The sequence below is a fragment of the Oncorhynchus kisutch genome, linkage group LG1 (assembly GCF_002021735.2).
Source record: "Oncorhynchus kisutch isolate 150728-3 linkage group LG1, Okis_V2, whole genome shotgun sequence".
Taxonomy (NCBI): Eukaryota; Metazoa; Chordata; class Actinopteri; order Salmoniformes; family Salmonidae; genus Oncorhynchus; species Oncorhynchus kisutch.
The window spans coordinates 10,679,253-10,698,650 of NC_034174.2; the positions used below are offsets into that span (position 1 = coordinate 10,679,253).

General features: G+C 45.3%; 1 protein-coding gene across 1 annotated transcript in view; it reads right to left on the reverse strand.

The window, feature by feature from the left end:
- Positions 1-19,398, reverse strand: part of LOC109899709 (protein phosphatase 1 regulatory inhibitor subunit 16B-like) — a 181,031-nt gene that overhangs the window by 113,554 nt on the left and 48,079 nt on the right. The window contains 1 exon segment of the mRNA XM_031825888.1: positions 2,504-2,935. Within this exon segment, the coding sequence (XP_031681748.1) occupies positions 2,504-2,935 (432 nt within the window).

Consider the following 19,398-nt stretch of genomic DNA (forward strand, 5'->3'; position numbering starts at 1 on the left):
TGCGGGCTCTCCAACTCCTCTTCCCGAAACCAAGCTGACGACTGCCATAGACCCAGCGGCCGCGACCCCCTTCTGTGAACATTGGTGAGCCTACAAGTGATGAGACGGATAGCCCTGACAGCGAGGAGTCAGAGTTCCTAAATACTGTATATAGCTATAGATAAGCTAGACTGCACTGTCTGCATAATGAAACAATCCCTAGTGAGCTATCGTTTTGTCGATGGACTGATTGTATTATGTGGCACAAAGTGTCTATCCAAGCTGCGAGAGAGCATGAGGACATCTAAGGTATAAGCATACAGGTCAGTTGTATATATACATTGGTTACTGATTAGTATGCAGTTGCATAAAAAATTCATTTTACAAATCTGCAATGTTTGAATTTCCATTGACTGTGCCAAAAATAGTGCACTACATAGGAAATAGGGTGAAATTGACCCTAGTCGAAAGTTGTGCACTACATAGGAAATAGGGTGCCATTGGCCCTAGTAGAAAGTACAGCACTACATAGGAAAAAGGGTGCCATTGGCCCTAGTCGAAAGTAGTGGACTACATAGGAAATAGGTTGCTGGAAGTCTGAACAACTGGGCAGTATTACCCTCTAGCTAAATCGATACTGAAGAAAATAGAAACACAATCTGTAAAGTGTTGGTCCCATGTTTCATGAACTGAAATAAAAGACCCCAGAAATGTTCCATATGTACCAAAAAAGAGCATTTCTCCTTTTCCATTAAACAGCATTATCATTACACAAATGCACCTTGTGCTGGGGACAATAAAAGGCCACTCGAAAATGTGCAGTTTTGACACACAATACAATGCCACAGATGTCTCAAGTTTTCAGGGAGCGTGCAATTGGCATGCTGACTGCTGGAATGTCCAGAGCTATTGCCAGAGAATTGAAAGTGGATTTCACTACCGTAAGCCTCCAGCATCGTTTTAGAGAATTTGGCAGTACGTTCAACCGGCCTCACAACCGCAGACCTTGTGTAACCACGCCAGCCCAGGACCTCCACATCCGGCTTCTTCACCTGCGGGATCGTCTGAGACCAGCCACACAGACAGCTGATGAAACTGAGGACTATTTCTGTCTGTAATAAAGCCCTTTTATGGTGAAAAACTCATTCTGATTGGCTGGGCCTGGCTCCCTAGTGGGTGGGCCTATGTCCTCCCAGGCCCACCCATTGCTGCGCCCCTGCACACTCATGTGAAATCCATAGATTAGGGCCTAATTTATTTATTTAAATTGACTGATTTCCTTAATAAACCCCAGGAAGAGTAGCTGCTGCCTTTGCAGGAACTAATGGGGATCAATAATAAACCCCAGGAAGAGTAGCTGCTGCCTTGGCAGGAACTAATGGGGATCCCTAATAAACCCCAGGAAGAGTAGCTGCTGCCTTGGCAGGAACTAATGGGGATCCCTAATAAACCCCAGGAAGAGTAGCTGCTGCCTTGGCAGGAACTAATGGGGATCCCTAATAAACCCCAGGAAGAGTAGCTGCAGGAACTAATGGGGATCCCTAATAAACCTCAGGAAGAGTAGCTGCAAGGAACTAATGGGGATCCATAATAAATACAAATACAAACTCAGTAAAATCAATGAAATTGTTGCATGTTGCGTTTGTTCAGCATAATTGTAGCAGCATCATACTGACTGGACTTCATCTGTAGAATAACACCTGTGACTACTCCTTCTGTTAAAGAGCGACTGCCTTTAAAAAGCAACAAATCCCTTTGAAAACAGCCTGTGGTATCGATATGAGTCAGTAACAAAGTGTAAATAGGATCATTTTAGTTATAAAGTCAATCTCATCCAACACTGAGTTTGGAACATATGTGCATCTCACTGGGTACATTTTTTTATTTTTTTATTATTTGACAATGTCCATTTGCCCACTAACATGGGGTGAACAGCTGCGGTGATCGCTCTCTATCCAATAGCATAGACCGTGAGACAGACATGCCCAACAGCTCTGACTGTTTACATAAGAAATACTGCACAAAAACTAAAACATCCTCGTACAAAAATTCTAAATTAATTACAAATTTCTAAGATATCTTAGATTCATTCTGGAGATTTTAAGGAAGTGAAATAAGCTTCCTACAGTGTCTCATGAGGGACAATCATCATTAACCAAACTGAATCGGTCAGGAAACACCTCCGAGACTGATATCTTGTTTTTCTAATTTGCAACAGAAAAACACATGCCAATCAGCATGTTCAGGGGCTCTTTAAAACCTAATGAGGGACCTTGGGATGATTCATTTGGAGTGGAATGAGCTCTTTTGACAGTCAACCCAACTAATGGTTTGTGGTTTCTCTGACCCTGGATTTCTTCTTATTGATTGGGGTGCTCTGATGCTCGTTAGGCAAAAAAAAATTTCTTTTACATGGTTAATTTTGTGTTTGTGTGTGTGTGTGTGTGTGTGCCTGCATTCTCCACCATATGTGATAGGATGAGGAGATAGGGTGTGTGTGTGTTCTCTCCTCCTGTCCTCTTACCTTCTTCAGGATCGTTCCGTGCCGAGGCCTCTAGCAGCGCCACACTAGCAGCAAACGATACGTGCCGTTTAGCCTCCATGGCGGTGGCATGATTAGCGTTCCTTCTCTTTTCCGCCTTGCGTTTCTTGTTCTGCATCTCCTTCTCGTACACGGCCCATCTCTTCAACTGCTGTGTGCGGCGCTTTTGGGCAGCCCTCAGGCGCTCCAGGCTAGGCACCTTGTCCAGCTGCTGCAGCTCATTGAGAAGCTCCAGGTGGTTAGCCATGGTGGGGCCAGAGGTGGTGCCAAGTGGGACCAAGGCTGGCAGAGGAACCAGGGGTTGGAGACTGGAGAAGGATACTAGCACTGGCGTGGGGGGCTGCACCTTCGGCTGCAGTAGCCTCCTCCCATCATCATCATCATCATCACACTCATCAGCTGTGACTAGACCACCTGCTGGGGAGACGGGGGGAGAGCGAGAGCTGACATAAGTACAAAATAAAATGCTTTCTTGACCTCGGTAACATAGAATATTAACTATAAAGGCTAAAAATGACAATGTGGAAGAACATCACATAGACTACTATGAAATTCCAGCTGTTGAAAGATACAGATAGGCTTCAGAAACCCCTTTCAACGGTGTCGTACTGGTAGCTTAGTATTCCACAAAGGATTAGCTACTCCTTGTTGTTTCCGCAGGCTCAATGCCCATCTGTTATCTTGTTTCATTTGATTACAGCCTCCTTCCCTCAACACTAATCTGTTACATAATACTGTAGTACAAACTCACTAGACAGTACACACTCAGTGGAGTACACACTCAGTGGAGTACACACTCAGTGGAGTACATACTCAGTGGAGTACACACTCAGTGGAGTACACACTCAGTGGAGTACACATTCACTAGACAGTACACACTCAGTGGAGTACACATTCACTAGACAGTACACACTCAGTGGAGTACACACTCAGTGGAGTACATACTCAGTGGAGTACACACTCAGTGGAGTACACACTCAGTGGAGTACACATTCACTAGACAGTACACACTCAGTGGAGTACATACTCAGTGGAGTACACACTCAGTGGAGTACACATTCACTAGACAGTACACACTCAGTGGAGTACACATTCACTAGACAGTACACACTCAGTGGAGTACACATTCACTAGACAGTACACACTCAGTGGAGTACATACTCAGTGGAGTACACACTCAGTGGAGTACACATTCCCTAGACAGTACACACTCAGTGGAGTACACATTCACTAGACAGTACACACTCAGTGGAGTACACATTCACTAGACAGTACACACTCAGTGGAGTACATACTCAGTGGAGTACACACTCAGTGGAGTACACTGAGTACACACTCCTCCCAGTCCCAGTCCCTAGACAGGCAGTACTACACACTCACTAGACAGTACACACTTCTCCCAGTCCCTAGACAGGCAGTACTACACACTCACTAGACAGTACACACTTCTCCCAGTCCCTAGATAGGCAGTACTACACACTCACTACAGAGTACACACTTCTCCAAGTCCCAGTCCCTGGACAGGCAGTACTACACACTCACTAGACAGTACACACTCCTCCCAGTCCCAGTCCCTAGACAGGCAGTACTACACACTCACTAGACAGTACACACTCCTCCCAGTCCCAGTCCCTAGACAGGCAGTACTACACACTCACTAGACAGTACACACTTCTCCCAGTCCCTAGATAGGCAGTACTACACACTCACTAGACAGTACACACTCCTCCCAGTCCCAGTCCCTAGATAGGCAGTACTACACACTCACTAGACAGTACACACTTCTCCCAGTCCCTAGACAGGCAGTACTACACACTCACTAGACAGTACACACTCCTCCCAGTCCCAGTCCCTAGATAGGCAGTACTACACACTCACTAGACAGTACACACTTCTCCCAGTCCCTAGACAGGCAGTACTACACACTCACTAGACAGTACACACTCCTCCCAGTCCCAGTCCCTAGACAGGCAGTACTACACACTCACTAGACAGTACACACTTCTCCCAGTCCCAGTCCCTAGACAGGCAGTACTACACACTCACTAGACAGTACACACTCCTCCCAGTCCCAGTCCCTAGATAGGCAGTACTACACACTCACTAGACAGTACACACTTCTCCCAGTCCCTAGACAGGCAGTACTACACACTCACTAGACAGTACACACTCCTCCCAGTCCCTAGACAGGCAGTACTACACACTCACTAGACAGTACACACTTCTCCCAGTCCCTAGACAGGCAGTACTACACACTCACTAGACAGTACACACTCCTCCCAGTCCCTAGACAGGCAGTACTACACACTCACTAGACAGTACACACTTCTCCCAGTCCCTAGACAGGCAGTACTACACACTCACTAGACAGTACACACTTCTCCCAGTCCCTAGACAGGCAGTACTACACACTCACTAGACAGTACACACTTCTCCCAGTCCCTAGACAGGCAGTACTACACACTCACTAGACAGTACACACTTCTCCCAGTCCCAGTCCCTAGATAGGCAGTACTACACACTCACTAGACAGTACACACTTCTCCCAGTCCCTAGACAGGCAGTACTACACACTCACTAGACAGTACACACTTCTCCCAGTCCCTAGACAGGCAGTACTACACACTCACTAGACAGTACACACTTCTCCCAGTCCCTAGACAGGCAGTACTACACACTCACTAGACAGTACACACTTCTCCCAGTCCCAGTCCCTAGATAAGCAGTACTACACACTCACTAGACAGTACACACTTCTCCCAGTCCCTAGACAGGCAGTACTACACACTCACTAGACAGTACACACTTCTCCCAGTCCCTAGACAGGCAGTACTACACACTCACTAGACAGTACACACTTCTCCCAGTCCCTAGACAGGCAGTACTACACACTCACTAGACAGTACACACTTCTCCCAGTCCCTAGACAGGCAGTACTACACACTCACTAGACAGTACACACTTCTCCCAGTCCCTAGACAGGCGGTACTACACACTCACTAGACAGTACACACTTCTCCCAGTCCCAGTCCCTAGACAGGCAGTACTACACACTCACTAGACAGTACACACTCCTCCCAGTCCCTAGATAGGCAGTACTACACACTCACTAGACAGTACACACTTCTCCCAGTCCCTAGACAGGCAGTACTACACACTCACTAGACAGTACACACTCCTCCCAGTCCCTAGATAGGCAGTACTACACACTCACTAGACAGTACACACTTCTCCCAGTCCCTAGACAGGCAGTACTACACACTCACTAGACAGTACACACTTCTCCCAGTCCCTAGACAGGCAGTACTACACACTCACTAGACAGTACACACTTCTCCCAGTCCCTAGACAGGCAGTACTACACACTCACTAGACAGTACACACTTCTCCCAGTCCCAGTCCCTAGATAGGCACTACTACACACTCACTAGACAGTACACACTTCTCCCAGTCCCTAGACAGGCAGTACTACACACTCACTAGACAGTACACACTTCTCCCAGTCCCTAGACAGGCAGTACTACACACTCACTAGACAGTACACACTTCTCCCAGTCCCTAGACAGGCAGTACTACACACTCACTAGACAGTACACACTTCTCCCAGTCCCTAGACAGGCAGTACTACACACTCACTAGACAGTACACACTTCTCCCAGTCCCAGTCCCTAGACAGGCAGTACTACACACTCACTAGACAGTACACACTCCTCCCAGTCCCAGTCCCTAGATAGGCAGTACTACACACTCACTAGACAGTACACACTTCTCCCAGTCCCTAGACAGGCAGTACTATACACTCACTAGACAGTACACACTCCTCCCAGTCCCTAGATAGGCAGTACTACACACTCACTAGACAGTACACACTTCTCCCAGTCCCTAGACAGGCAGTACTAAACACTCACTAGACAGTACACACTTCTCCCAGTCCCAGTCCCTAGATAGGCACTACTACACACTCACTAGACAGTACACACTTCTCCCAGTCCCTAGACAGGCAGTACTACACACTCACTAGACAGTACACACTTCTCCCAGTCCCTAGATAGGCAGTACTACACACTCACTAGACAGTACACACTTCTCCCAGTCCCAGTCCCTAGATAGGCAGTACTACACACTCACTAGACAGTACACACTTCTCCCAGTCCCTAGACAGGCAGTACTACACACTCACTAGACAGTACACACTTCTCCCAGTCCCTAGACAGGCAGTACTACACACTCACTAGACAGTACACACTCCTCCCAGTCCCTAGACAGGCAGTACTACACACTCACTAGACAGTACACACTTCTCCCAGTCCCTAGACAGGCAGTACTACACACTCACTAGACAGTACACACTTCTCCCAGTCCCTAGACAGGCAGTACTACACACTCACTAGACAGTACACACTTCTCCCAGTCCCTAGACAGGCAGTACTACACACTCACTAGACAGTACACACTTCTCCCAGTCCCAGTCCCTAGACAGGCAGTACTACACACTCACTAGACAGTACACACTCCTCCCAGTCCCAGTCCCTAGATAGGCAGTACTACACACTCACTAGACAGTACACACTTCTCCCAGTCCCTAGACAGGCAGTACTACACACTCACTAGACAGTACACACTCCTCCCAGTCCCAGTCCCTAGATAGGCAGTCCTACACACTCACTAGACAGTACACACTTCTCCCAGTCCCTAGACAGGCAGTACTACACACTCACTAGACAGTACACACTTCTCCCAGTCCCTAGACAGGCAGTACTACACACTCACTAGACAGTACACACTTCTCCCAGTCCCTAGACAGGCAGTACTACACACTCACTAGACAGTACACACTTCTCCCAGTCCCAGTCCCTAGATAAGCAGTACTACACACTCACTAGACAGTACACACTTCTCCCAGTCCCTAGACAGGCAGTACTACACACTCACTAGACAGTACACACTTCTCCCAGTCCCTAGACAGGCAGTACTACACACTCACTAGACAGTACACACTTCTCCCAGTCCCTAGACAGGCAGTACTACACACTCACTAGACAGTACACACTTCTCCCAGTCCCTAGACAGGCAGTACTACACACTCACTAGACAGTACACACTTCTCCCAGTCCCTAGACAGGCGGTACTACACACTCACTAGACAGTACACACTTCTCCCAGTCCCAGTCCCTAGACAGGCAGTACTACACACTCACTAGACAGTACACACTCCTCCCAGTCCCTAGATAGGCAGTACTACACACTCACTAGACAGTACACACTTCTCCCAGTCCCTAGACAGGCAGTACTACACACTCACTAGACAGTACACACTCCTCCCAGTCCCTAGATAGGCAGTACTACACACTCACTAGACAGTACACACTTCTCCCAGTCCCTAGACAGGCAGTACTACACACTCACTAGACAGTACACACTTCTCCCAGTCCCTAGACAGGCAGTACTACACACTCACTAGACAGTACACACTTCTCCCAGTCCCTAGACAGGCAGTACTACACACTCACTAGACAGTACACACTTCTCCCAGTCCCAGTCCCTAGATAGGCACTACTACACACTCACTAGACAGTACACACTTCTCCCAGTCCCTAGACAGGCAGTACTACACACTCACTAGACAGTACACACTTCTCCCAGTCCCTAGACAGGCAGTACTACACACTCACTAGACAGTACACACTTCTCCCAGTCCCTAGACAGGCAGTACTACACACTCACTAGACAGTACACACTTCTCCCAGTCCCTAGACAGGCAGTACTACACACTCACTAGACAGTACACACTTCTCCCAGTCCCAGTCCCTAGACAGGCAGTACTACACACTCACTAGACAGTACACACTCCTCCCAGTCCCAGTCCCTAGATAGGCAGTACTACACACTCACTAGACAGTACACACTTCTCCCAGTCCCTAGACAGGCAGTACTATACACTCACTAGACAGTACACACTCCTCCCAGTCCCTAGATAGGCAGTACTACACACTCACTAGACAGTACACACTTCTCCCAGTCCCTAGACAGGCAGTACTAAACACTCACTAGACAGTACACACTTCTCCCAGTCCCAGTCCCTAGATAGGCACTACTACACACTCACTAGACAGTACACACTTCTCCCAGTCCCTAGACAGGCAGTACTACACACTCACTAGACAGTACACACTTCTCCCAGTCCCTAGATAGGCAGTACTACACACTCACTAGACAGTACACACTTCTCCCAGTCCCAGTCCCTAGATAGGCAGTACTACACACTCACTAGACAGTACACACTTCTCCCAGTCCCTAGACAGGCAGTACTACACACTCACTAGACAGTACACACTTCTCCCAGTCCCTAGACAGGCAGTACTACACACTCACTAGACAGTACACACTTCTCCCAGTCCCTAGATAGGCAGTACTACACACTCACTAGACAGTACACACTTCTCCCAGTCCCTAGACAGGCAGTACTACACACTCACTAGACAGTACACACTCCTCCCAGTCCCTAGACAGGCAGTACTACACACTCACTAGACAGTACACACTTCTCCCAGTCCCTAGACAGGCAGTACTACACACTCACTAGACAGTACACACTTCTCCCAGTCCCTAGACAGGCAGTACTACACACTCACTAGACAGTACACACTTCTCCCAGTCCCTAGACAGGCAGTACTACACACTCACTAGACAGTACACACTTCTCCCAGTCCCAGTCCCTAGACAGGCAGTACTACACACTCACTAGACAGTACACACTCCTCCCAGTCCCAGTCCCTAGATAGGCAGTACTACACACTCACTAGACAGTACACACTTCTCCCAGTCCCTAGACAGGCAGTACTACACACTCACTAGACAGTACACACTCCTCCCAGTCCCAGTCCCTAGATAGGCAGTCCTACACACTCACTAGACAGTACACACTTCTCCCAGTCCCTAGACAGGCAGTACTACACACTCACTAGACAGTACACACTTCTCCCAGTCCCTAGACAGGCAGTACTACACACTCACTAGACAGTACACACTTCTCCCAGTCCCTAGACAGGCAGTACTACACACTCACTAGACAGTACACACTTCTCCCAGTCCCAGTCCCTAGATAAGCAGTACTACACACTCACTAGACAGTACACACTTCTCCCAGTCCCTAGACAGGCAGTACTACACACTCACTAGACAGTACACACTTCTCCCAGTCCCTAGACAGGCAGTACTACACACTCACTAGACAGTACACACTTCTCCCAGTCCCTAGACAGGCAGTACTACACACTCACTAGACAGTACACACTTCTCCCAGTCCCTAGACAGGCAGTACTACACACTCACTAGACAGTACACACTTCTCCCAGTCCCTAGACAGGCGGTACTACACACTCACTAGACAGTACACACTTCTCCCAGTCCCAGTCCCTAGACAGGCAGTACTACACACTCACTAGACAGTACACACTCCTCCCAGTCCCTAGATAGGCAGTACTACACACTCACTAGACAGTACACACTTCTCCCAGTCCCTAGACAGGCAGTACTACACACTCACTAGACAGTACACACTCCTCCCAGTCCCTAGATAGGCAGTACTACACACTCACTAGACAGTACACACTTCTCCCAGTCCCTAGACAGGCAGTACTACACACTCACTAGACAGTACACACTTCTCCCAGTCCCTAGACAGGCAGTACTACACACTCACTAGACAGTACACACTTCTCCCAGTCCCTAGACAGGCAGTACTACACACTCACTAGACAGTACACACTTCTCCCAGTCCCAGTCCCTAGATAGGCAGTACTACACACTCACTAGACAGTACACACTTCTCCCAGTCCCTAGACAGGCAGTACTACACACTCACTAGACAGTACACACTTCTCCCAGTCCCTAGACAGGCAGTACTACACACTCACTCATGCCACACCAAAAATTGGAAGTGTTTAAAACATTAAAAACCAACATAATCCATCCACCTGACAGGTGTGGCATATCAAGAAGCTCATTAAACAGCATAATCCTTACACAGATGAACCTGTGATCTCACTAAAACGTGCAGTTTTATGACACAACACAATGCTACAGATGGCTCAAGTTTTGAGGGAGCAGTGCCATTGACATGCTGACTGCAGGAATGTCCACCAGAGCTGTTGCCAGAGAATTGAAAGTTAATTTCTCTACCATAAGCTGCCTACAATGTCATTTTAGAGAATTTGGCAGTACGTCCAACCAGCCTCACAACCGTTGACGTTGTGAACAGAGTGCCCAAAGGTGGCGGTCAGGTTATGGTATGGGCAGGCATAAGCTACGGATACCGAACACAATTCCATTTTATCTATGGAAATTTGAATGCCCAGAGATACCGTGACGAGGCCCATTGTCGTGCCATTCATCTGCCGCCATCACCTCATGTTTCAGCCTGATAATGCACAGCCCCATGTCGCAAGGATCTGTACACATTTCCTGGAAGTTGAAAATGGCCCAGTTCTTCCATGGCCTGCATACTCACCAGACATGTCACACATTGAGCATGTTTGGGATGCTCTGGATCGACATGTATGACAGCGTGTTCCAGTTCCAGCCAATATCCAGCAGTTTCGCACAGCCGTTGAAGAGGAGTGGGACAACATTCCACAGGCCACAATCAACAGCCTGATCAACTCTATGTCCCTTTAAATGACATGTAAATTGTAAAGTATTTTGTTTGTAATGGCTTTTCGTTATGTGTCGGACCCCAGTAAGACTAGATGTGTCGAACCCCAGTAAGATAAGATGTGCCGAACCCCAGTAAGATAAGATGTGTTGGACCCCAGTAAGACTAGATGTGTCGGACCCCAGTAAGACTAGATGTGTCGAACCCCAGTAAGACTAGATGTGTCGTACCCCAGTAAGACTAGATGTGTCGGACCCCAGTAAGACTAGATGTGTCGGACCCCAGTAAGATAAGATGTGCCGAACCCCAGTAAGATAAGATGTGTTGGACCCCAGTAAGACTAGATGTGTCGGACCCCAATAAGACTAGATGTGTCGGACCCCAGTAAGACTAGATGTGTCGGACCCCAGTAAGACTAGATGTGTCGGACCCCAGTAAGACTAGATGTGTCGTACCCCAGTAAGACTAGATGTGTCGTACCCCAGTAAGACTAGATGTGTCGAACCCCAGTAAGACTAGATGTGTCGCAACCCCAGTAAGACTAGATGTGTCGAACCCCAGTAAGACTATATGTTGCCATTGGCGTCGGTTAATGGGGATCCTAATACAATCTAAACTCTAAATAAAAAAGCTAATGACTAACGGGGAGATGAAGAGTGGAAACAGTATGTGGATACCTGCTCGTCGAACATCTCATTCCAAAATCATGACCATTAAAATGGAGTTGGTCCCCCCTTTGCTGTTATAACAGCCACCACTCTGAGGTCGGGCACTGATGTTGGCCGATTAGGCCTGCCTCGCAGGCGGCGTTCCAATTCATTCTAAAGGTGTTGGTTGGGTTGAGGTCAGGGCTCTGTGCAGGCCAGTCTTCCACACACCGATCTTGACAAACCATTTCTATGTAGTGAATTGTGCCTATCACATGTGACTGTCTGAAGAGTCACAATATCAGCTCAGAGAGCAACATGTTATTGTAAAGGTTTTTCCTGTAGGGTTTATGAACTGCATTCGGGTCGTGTGTGCAGTCTGGCAGTGTCAATTATACGTGTGCTTTGTATTTCTGGTGACTTTGTGTGAAATAAATCAATAATAAATACACTCGGTTAAAGGCTTCCATGGGACAACCTGTTTGGATAAGGTCCTATTTAATTTTTTGCTAATCTGCTGCTGCTGTTGTGTATTTTGTGGAATTGCATTAGTGCCACATTGGGACATTTTTGTTGTTGTTGTAATTTCCCAGGTCATTGTATTTTTCCTGGAAATGTGAAGTGTGTTCCCGGATCAGTCCTGGGATCCCGGTTACCCATGTTAATCATCACCACCTACTACTGTTCAAACTTTCAACATCAACAAGTCCTTCTTACTGTTTCGACAGTAACAAAACTAAAAACAGCCTGAAAATAACTATCATTTAAAAATTCAATACCTCAAGGTTTGTGAATATTATGCAAACCAAATGACTTCAATGGACAACTTGCTAGCAGTAGACACATAGCATCTCCCTATTTCTCTGTGACAGAAGTCCTTTGGTTTTATAATAGCCAGCTCGGTGATCAATTGACTTGGTAATAACCAGACTCAGACTTCCCACTGCGGAAAGCCCTCAAAAACAAACCAAGACAACGAGTTGTGTAAAAAGCAGTCGGCTCATACCAGAAACATGCTGTGTCTCTCAATTCATTCTAAGCTAGGGATATTGGTTTATGGTTATTTCATATTAAGGCCTATTCTTATGTCGGAACTTTCCCCTTGAGAGCGAAACCATGGCTGCTGTTCACATATCTGGTATCCTGTTGAAACCATGAAACCAGACGATGACTGCCAGATGTCAGCACAGCTCATCTACTCTGGTAACCACATCCTGACCTGTACTCATCCACAGTATGTCTCACTCTTACTATTGAACACACGATCAGGTGGACATCTGTCAAATATACAGAAAAAAAACGATCTAATTTTCATCAGATACAATACCACAGCCGTCAAACTCCTCTAAAAGGCAATCGTCAACTATCTGGATGTGAAATCATACCAAGGTCTTGGAGATCCTCCCGAAACTCAATCAACTCATCAATATGAGCAAGGTTACTCCTCTGAGGGATTAATCAAGTAGCATCTTCCATATAGGCCAAATAGGATCCTGTAATCTAACAGGCTATATTTCCCAGTATCCAGAATGCAGATCTATCGGTAATGGCAGTTGGTTTCGCTGAGTTTCCATCTAGGAAATGCTGAGCATTGTAACCAACCACCTGAAAATATAGGCCCCTTTCAACCTGCTACTGCACAGAACATTTCCTCAGCTGAAAGCAACGACTGCAACCTAGCTCTCTCACAACATGGACAGGAAGTCAGCTAGAAGACAATTATTCTCCCCTGTCAGCTTGTGTGTGCAAGACCAGTGGTGACAAACTTCATCAGTGAGAGAAAGTAGTTATGGGTAGGTCTAACTGTGTCCTATAGTAGTTATGGGTAGGTCTAACTGTGTCCTATAGTAGTTATGGGTAGGTCTAACTGTGTCCTATAGTAGTTATGGGTAGGTCTAACTGTGTCCTATAGTAGTTATGGGTAGGTCTAACTGTGTCCTACAGTAGTTATGGGTATAACTGTGACCTACAGTAGTTATGGGTAGGTCTAACTGTGTCCTATAGTAGTTATGGGTAGGTCTAACTGTGTCCTAAAGTAGTTATGGGTAGGTCTAACTGTGTCCTACAGTAGTTATGGGTAGGTCTAACTGTGTCCTATAGTAGTTATGGGTAGGTCTAACTGTGTCCTAAAGTAGTTATGGGTAGGTCTAACTGTGTCCTACAGAAGTTATGGGTAGGTCTAACTGTGTCCTACAGAAGTTATGGGTAGGTCTAACTGTGTCCTACAGAAGTTATGGGTAGGTCTAACTGTGTCCTACAGAAGTTATGGGTAGGTCTAACTGTGTCCTACAGAAGTTATGGGTAGGTCTAACTGTGTCCTACAGAAGTTATGGGTACAGTGCCTTGCACATTTTTCCTATTTTGTTGCGTTACAACCTTTTTATTTGGATTTAATGTAATGGACATACGCAAAATAGTCCAAATTGGTGAAATGAAACGAAAAAAATAACTTGTTTCAAAACAAATGATTCTATGTTTTCACCCCCTTTGCTAGGAGGCCCCTAAATAAGATCTGGTGCAACCACTAACCGTCAGAAGTCACATCATTAGTTCAATAAATTCCCTGTGTGCAATCTAAGTGTCACATGATCTGTCACATGATCTCAGTATTCTGTTCTGAAAGGCCCCAGAGTCTGCAACACCACTAAGCAAGGGTCACCACCAAGCAAGTGGCACCATGAAGACCAAGGAGCTCTCCAAACAGGTCAGGGACAAAGTTGTGGAGAAGTACAGATCAGGGTTGGGTTATAAAAAAATATCCGAAACTTTGAACATCCCACGGAGCACCATTAAATCCATTATTAAAAAATGTCAAGAATATGGCACCAAAACAAACCTGCCAAGAGAGGGCCGCCCACAAAAACTCTCGGACCAGGCAAGGAGGGCATTAGTCCGAGGCAACAAAGAGACCAAAGATAAGCCTGAAGGAGCTGCAAAGCTCTACAGCGGAGATTGGAGTATCTGTCCATAGGACCACTTTAAACCGTACACTCCACAGAGCTGGGCTTTACAGAAGAGTGGCCGGAAAAAAGCCCAAAAATAAGTAAACACGTTTGGTGTTCGCCAGAAGGCATCTGGGAGACTGGTCAGATGAGACTAAGAAGGTACTCTGGTCAGATGAGACTCAAATTTAGCTTTTTGGCCATCAAGGAAAATGTTATGTCTGGCGTAAACCCAATACCTCGCATCACCCCGAGAGCACCATCCCACAGTGAAGCATGGTGGTGGCAGCATCATGCTGTGGGGATGTTTTCCATCGGCAGGGACTGGGAAACTGGTCACAATTGAAGGAATGATGGATGGCGCTAAATACAGGGAAATTCTTGAGGGAAACCTGTTTCAGTCTTCAAGAGATTTGAGACTGGGACGGATGTTCCCCTTCCAGCAGGACAATGACCCTAAGCACACTGCTAAACAAACACTCGAGTGGTTTAAAGCAAAACATTTAAATGTCTTGGAATGGCCTAGTCAAAGCTCAGACCTCAATCCAATTGAGAATCTGTGGTAGGACTTAAAGATTGCTGTACACCAGCGGAACCCATCCAACTTGAAGGAGCTGGAGCAGTTTTGCCTTGAAGAATGGGCAAAAATCCCAGTGGCTTAATGTGCCAAGCTTATAGAGACCTACCCCAAGAGACTTGCAGCTGTAATTGCTGCAAAAGGTGTCTCTACAAAGTATTGACTTATGGGGGGGTGAATAGTTATGCACGGTCAAGTTCTGGTTTTTTGTGTGTTATTTCTTGTTTGTTTCACAAGAAAAAATATTGTTGCATGTTGTGTAAATCAAATGATACAACCCCCACCCCCCCCCAAAAAAACCTATTTAAATTACAGTTTGTAAGGCAACAAGGGGGGGGGGGTAATTCATAGGCCCCTGTAGATCTAACCGTGTCCTAGGTGGATACACTGTATTCTGCCTCCTAACATTCTCCACAGGATATTACCGTTTTAAGGCTAGTTAGACAGTTGCTGCTTTTGAACTAATCAAATGTGCTGCCAATGTTGTAATACTACACAGTATGAATTATACATGTGGATAACTGTTTTCAGCATCAGCTCAAATTATCCACCATTTTGAAGTAGAAGACATACAATTTTATCTGTTATTTTACCAGGTAAGTTGACTGAGAACACGTTCTCATTTACAGCAATGACCTGGGGAATAGTTACAGGGGAGAGGAGGGGGATGAAAGAGGCTATTGTAAAGTAGGGATTATTAGGTGACCGTGATGGTTTGAGGGCCAGATTGGGAATTTAGCCAGGACACCAGGGTTAACACCCCTACTCTTACGATAAGTGCCATGGGATCTTTAATGACTTCAGAGAGTCAGGACACCCGTTTAATGGGCACCCGTTTAACGGGCCCTCCAACACCACTTCCAGTAGCATCTGGTCTCCCATCCAGGGACTGACCAGAACCAACCCTGATTAGCTTCAGAAGCAAGCAAGCAATGGTATGCAGGGTGGTATGGTGCCGGCTGGTTCTGTTTGGGCTAATCAGTCACCTTTCAATAACCATGAAATGATAAAGGCTAAAGTCAATTAGTGGTGTTACGTCTTTAACACAGTCCCAACATTTAAATACATTCACAGCTGCTACCTTTATAGGATGCTTATTAAGTGATGAGGGAGAAACGGAACAGAAGGTGTTTCTTTTACAGTGTAGTAAATCAACCACGATGCCAAACTGGGAAATAAAATGCACGGATGCCAAATAATCTGTGCAACATTTAAACCTTTCACAGTAAAGAGTCCCAGTGGATGGATACGGCTCAGGAGCAGGCACATGCACAGATACTGTAGGGCTCTATCTGTGCAGTAGTGATGCGGGTTGGCTCATAACCAGCAGTCCCTGCAGTTATACAGTGCCTTGCGAAAGTATTCGGCCCCCTTGAACTTTGCGACCTTTTGCCACATTTCAGGCTTCAAACATAAAGATATAAAACTGTATTTTTTTGTGAAGAATCAACAACAAGTGGGACACAATCATGAAGTGGAACGACATTTATTGGATATTTCAAACCTTTTTAACAAATCAAAAACTGAAAAATTGGGCGAATACTTTCGCAAGGCACTGTATATGTGCAGCGGGCAGGTTTAGGGTCATGAAATATTGTGTGGATGAAGGGCGGGTGGGTGGTGGTCGGGTTAAATAAAGAGAAAACAATACCCTAAAATGTATAATTATTGTGCAATTTATATCTATCTAGGCTAAACTTTAGGGCCTAACACAGAACACAAACCTATCTGGCATTAGTGCATAAGCCTAAACTTTAGGGCCTAACATAGAACCGAAACAGTCTGTGCGCGTGCGCCATCGTGCACTATCATGCATACATTTGTTTTGTCCCACCAAACGCGATCACGACACGCAGGTTAAAATATCAAAATAAACTCTGAACCAATGACATTCATTTGGGGACAGGTCGAAAAGCATTAAACATGTATGGCATGCGGCCAACCGAATCGTTTCAAGTCATCTCTCCTCCTTCCAGGCTTTTTCAGCATTGAACTTATATGGTGATTGGCATCTACACTTTCATAGTATTACCACGACGACCGGCAAAAAAGTTCGTATTTCAATCACCCACATGGGTGTAACCAATGAGGAGATGGCACGTGGGTACCTGCTTCTTTAAACCAAGGAGGAGATGAGATTTTTTTCTATTTTAGCTCGTTGACGGCGAGCGGGCAGTGTGGGTGAAATAATTGAATAACATAGATTTCTAAATGCATTTTTCGCGAGCGGTGTAGTCAGAGTATAACTGTACACGCGCCAAATAGCCTACACGCCCAGTTGGTTATTACTGCATGGTTGGAACTAGAAGCACAATCATTTCGCTACACTTGCATTAACATCTGCTAACCATGTGTATGTGGCAAATAAAATTGGATTTGAATTGATTTAATAGTAGTGATAGTGATAGTAATAGTAGTAGTATTGATAGTGGTAGTAGTGATAGTAGTATTGATAGTAGTAGTGATAGTAGTATTGATAGTGGCAGTAGTGATAGTAGTATTGATAGCAGTAGTGATAGTAGTAGTGATAGTAGTAGTTATAGTAGTATTGATAGTGGTAGTAGTGATAGTAGTATTGATAGTGGTGGTAGTGATAGTAGTAGTGATAGTGGTAGTAGTGATAGTAGTAGTGATAGTGGTAGTAGAGATAGTAGTATTGATAGTAGTAGTGATAGTAGTAGTGATAGTGGTAGTAGTGATAGTAGTATTGATAGTGGCAGTAGTGGTAGTAGTATTGATAGCGGTAGTGATAGTAGTATTGATAGTGGTAGTAGTGATAGTAGTATTGATAGTGGTAGTAGTGATAGTAGTATTGATAGTGGTAGTAGTGATAGTAGTATTGATAGTAGTATTGATAGTAGTAGTGATAGTAGTATTGATAGTGGTAGTAGTGATAGTAGTATTGATGGTGGTAGTAGTGATAGTAGTATTGATAGTGGTAGTAGTGATAGTAGTATTGGAAGTGGTAGTTGTGATAGTGGTAGTAGTGATAGTAGTATTGATAGTAGTAGTGATAGTAGTATTGATAGTGGCAGTAGTGATAGTAGTATTGATAGCAGTAGTGATAGTGGTAGTAGTGATAGTAGTATTGATAGTGGTAGTAGTGATAGTAGTAGTGATAGTAGTATTGATCGTGGTAGTATTGATAGTAGTAGCGATAGTAGTATTGATAGTGGCAGTAGTGACAGTAGTAGTATGTAGTGGTAGTATTGATAGCAGTAGTGATAGTGGTAGTAGTGATAGTAGTATTGATAGTGGTAGTAGTGATAGTAGTATTGATCGTAGTATTGATCGTGGTAGTATTGATAGCAGTAGTGATAGTGGTAGTAGTGATAGTAGTATTGATAGTGGTAGTAGTGATAGTAGTAGTGATAGTAGTATTGATCGTGGTAGTATTGATAGTAGTAGCGATAGTAGTATTGATAGTGGTAGTAGTGATAGTAGTAGTGATAGTAGTATTGATCGTGGTATTATTGATAGTAGTAGTGATAGTCGTATTGATAGTGGCAGTAGTGACAGTAGTGATAGTAGTATTGATAGTAGTAGTGATAGTAGTAGTGATAGTAGTAGTGATAGTAGTGGTGATAGTAATAGTGATAGTAGTAGTGATAGTAGTATTGCTAGTAGTATTGATAGTGGTAGTAGTGCTAGTAGTATTGATAGTGGTAGTAGTGATAGTAGTAGTGATAGTAGTAGTGGTAGTAGCAGTGATAGCAGTATTGATAGTAGTAGCGATAGTGATAGTAGTAGTATTGATAGTGGTAGTAGTGATAGTAGTATTGATAGCAGTAGTGATAGTAGTAGTGATAGCAGTAGCGATAGTAATAGTGATAGTAGTATTGATAGTGGTATTAGTATTGATAGTAGTAGTGATAGTAATATCAATCTATCTCTTTCTATTCTTTCTATGTCCATGTTTGTCCTAGTTGACGTATCAGAGCTAAGGAGGATCAGAGTTTCAAAGATTGGGGTGATAAAATGCATCTCTCATTTTCTCAGAAATCCTGCCATGTGGGTTGGGTCAGCAAATGATCTGCTTGTGCCACCCCGGAGCCTGT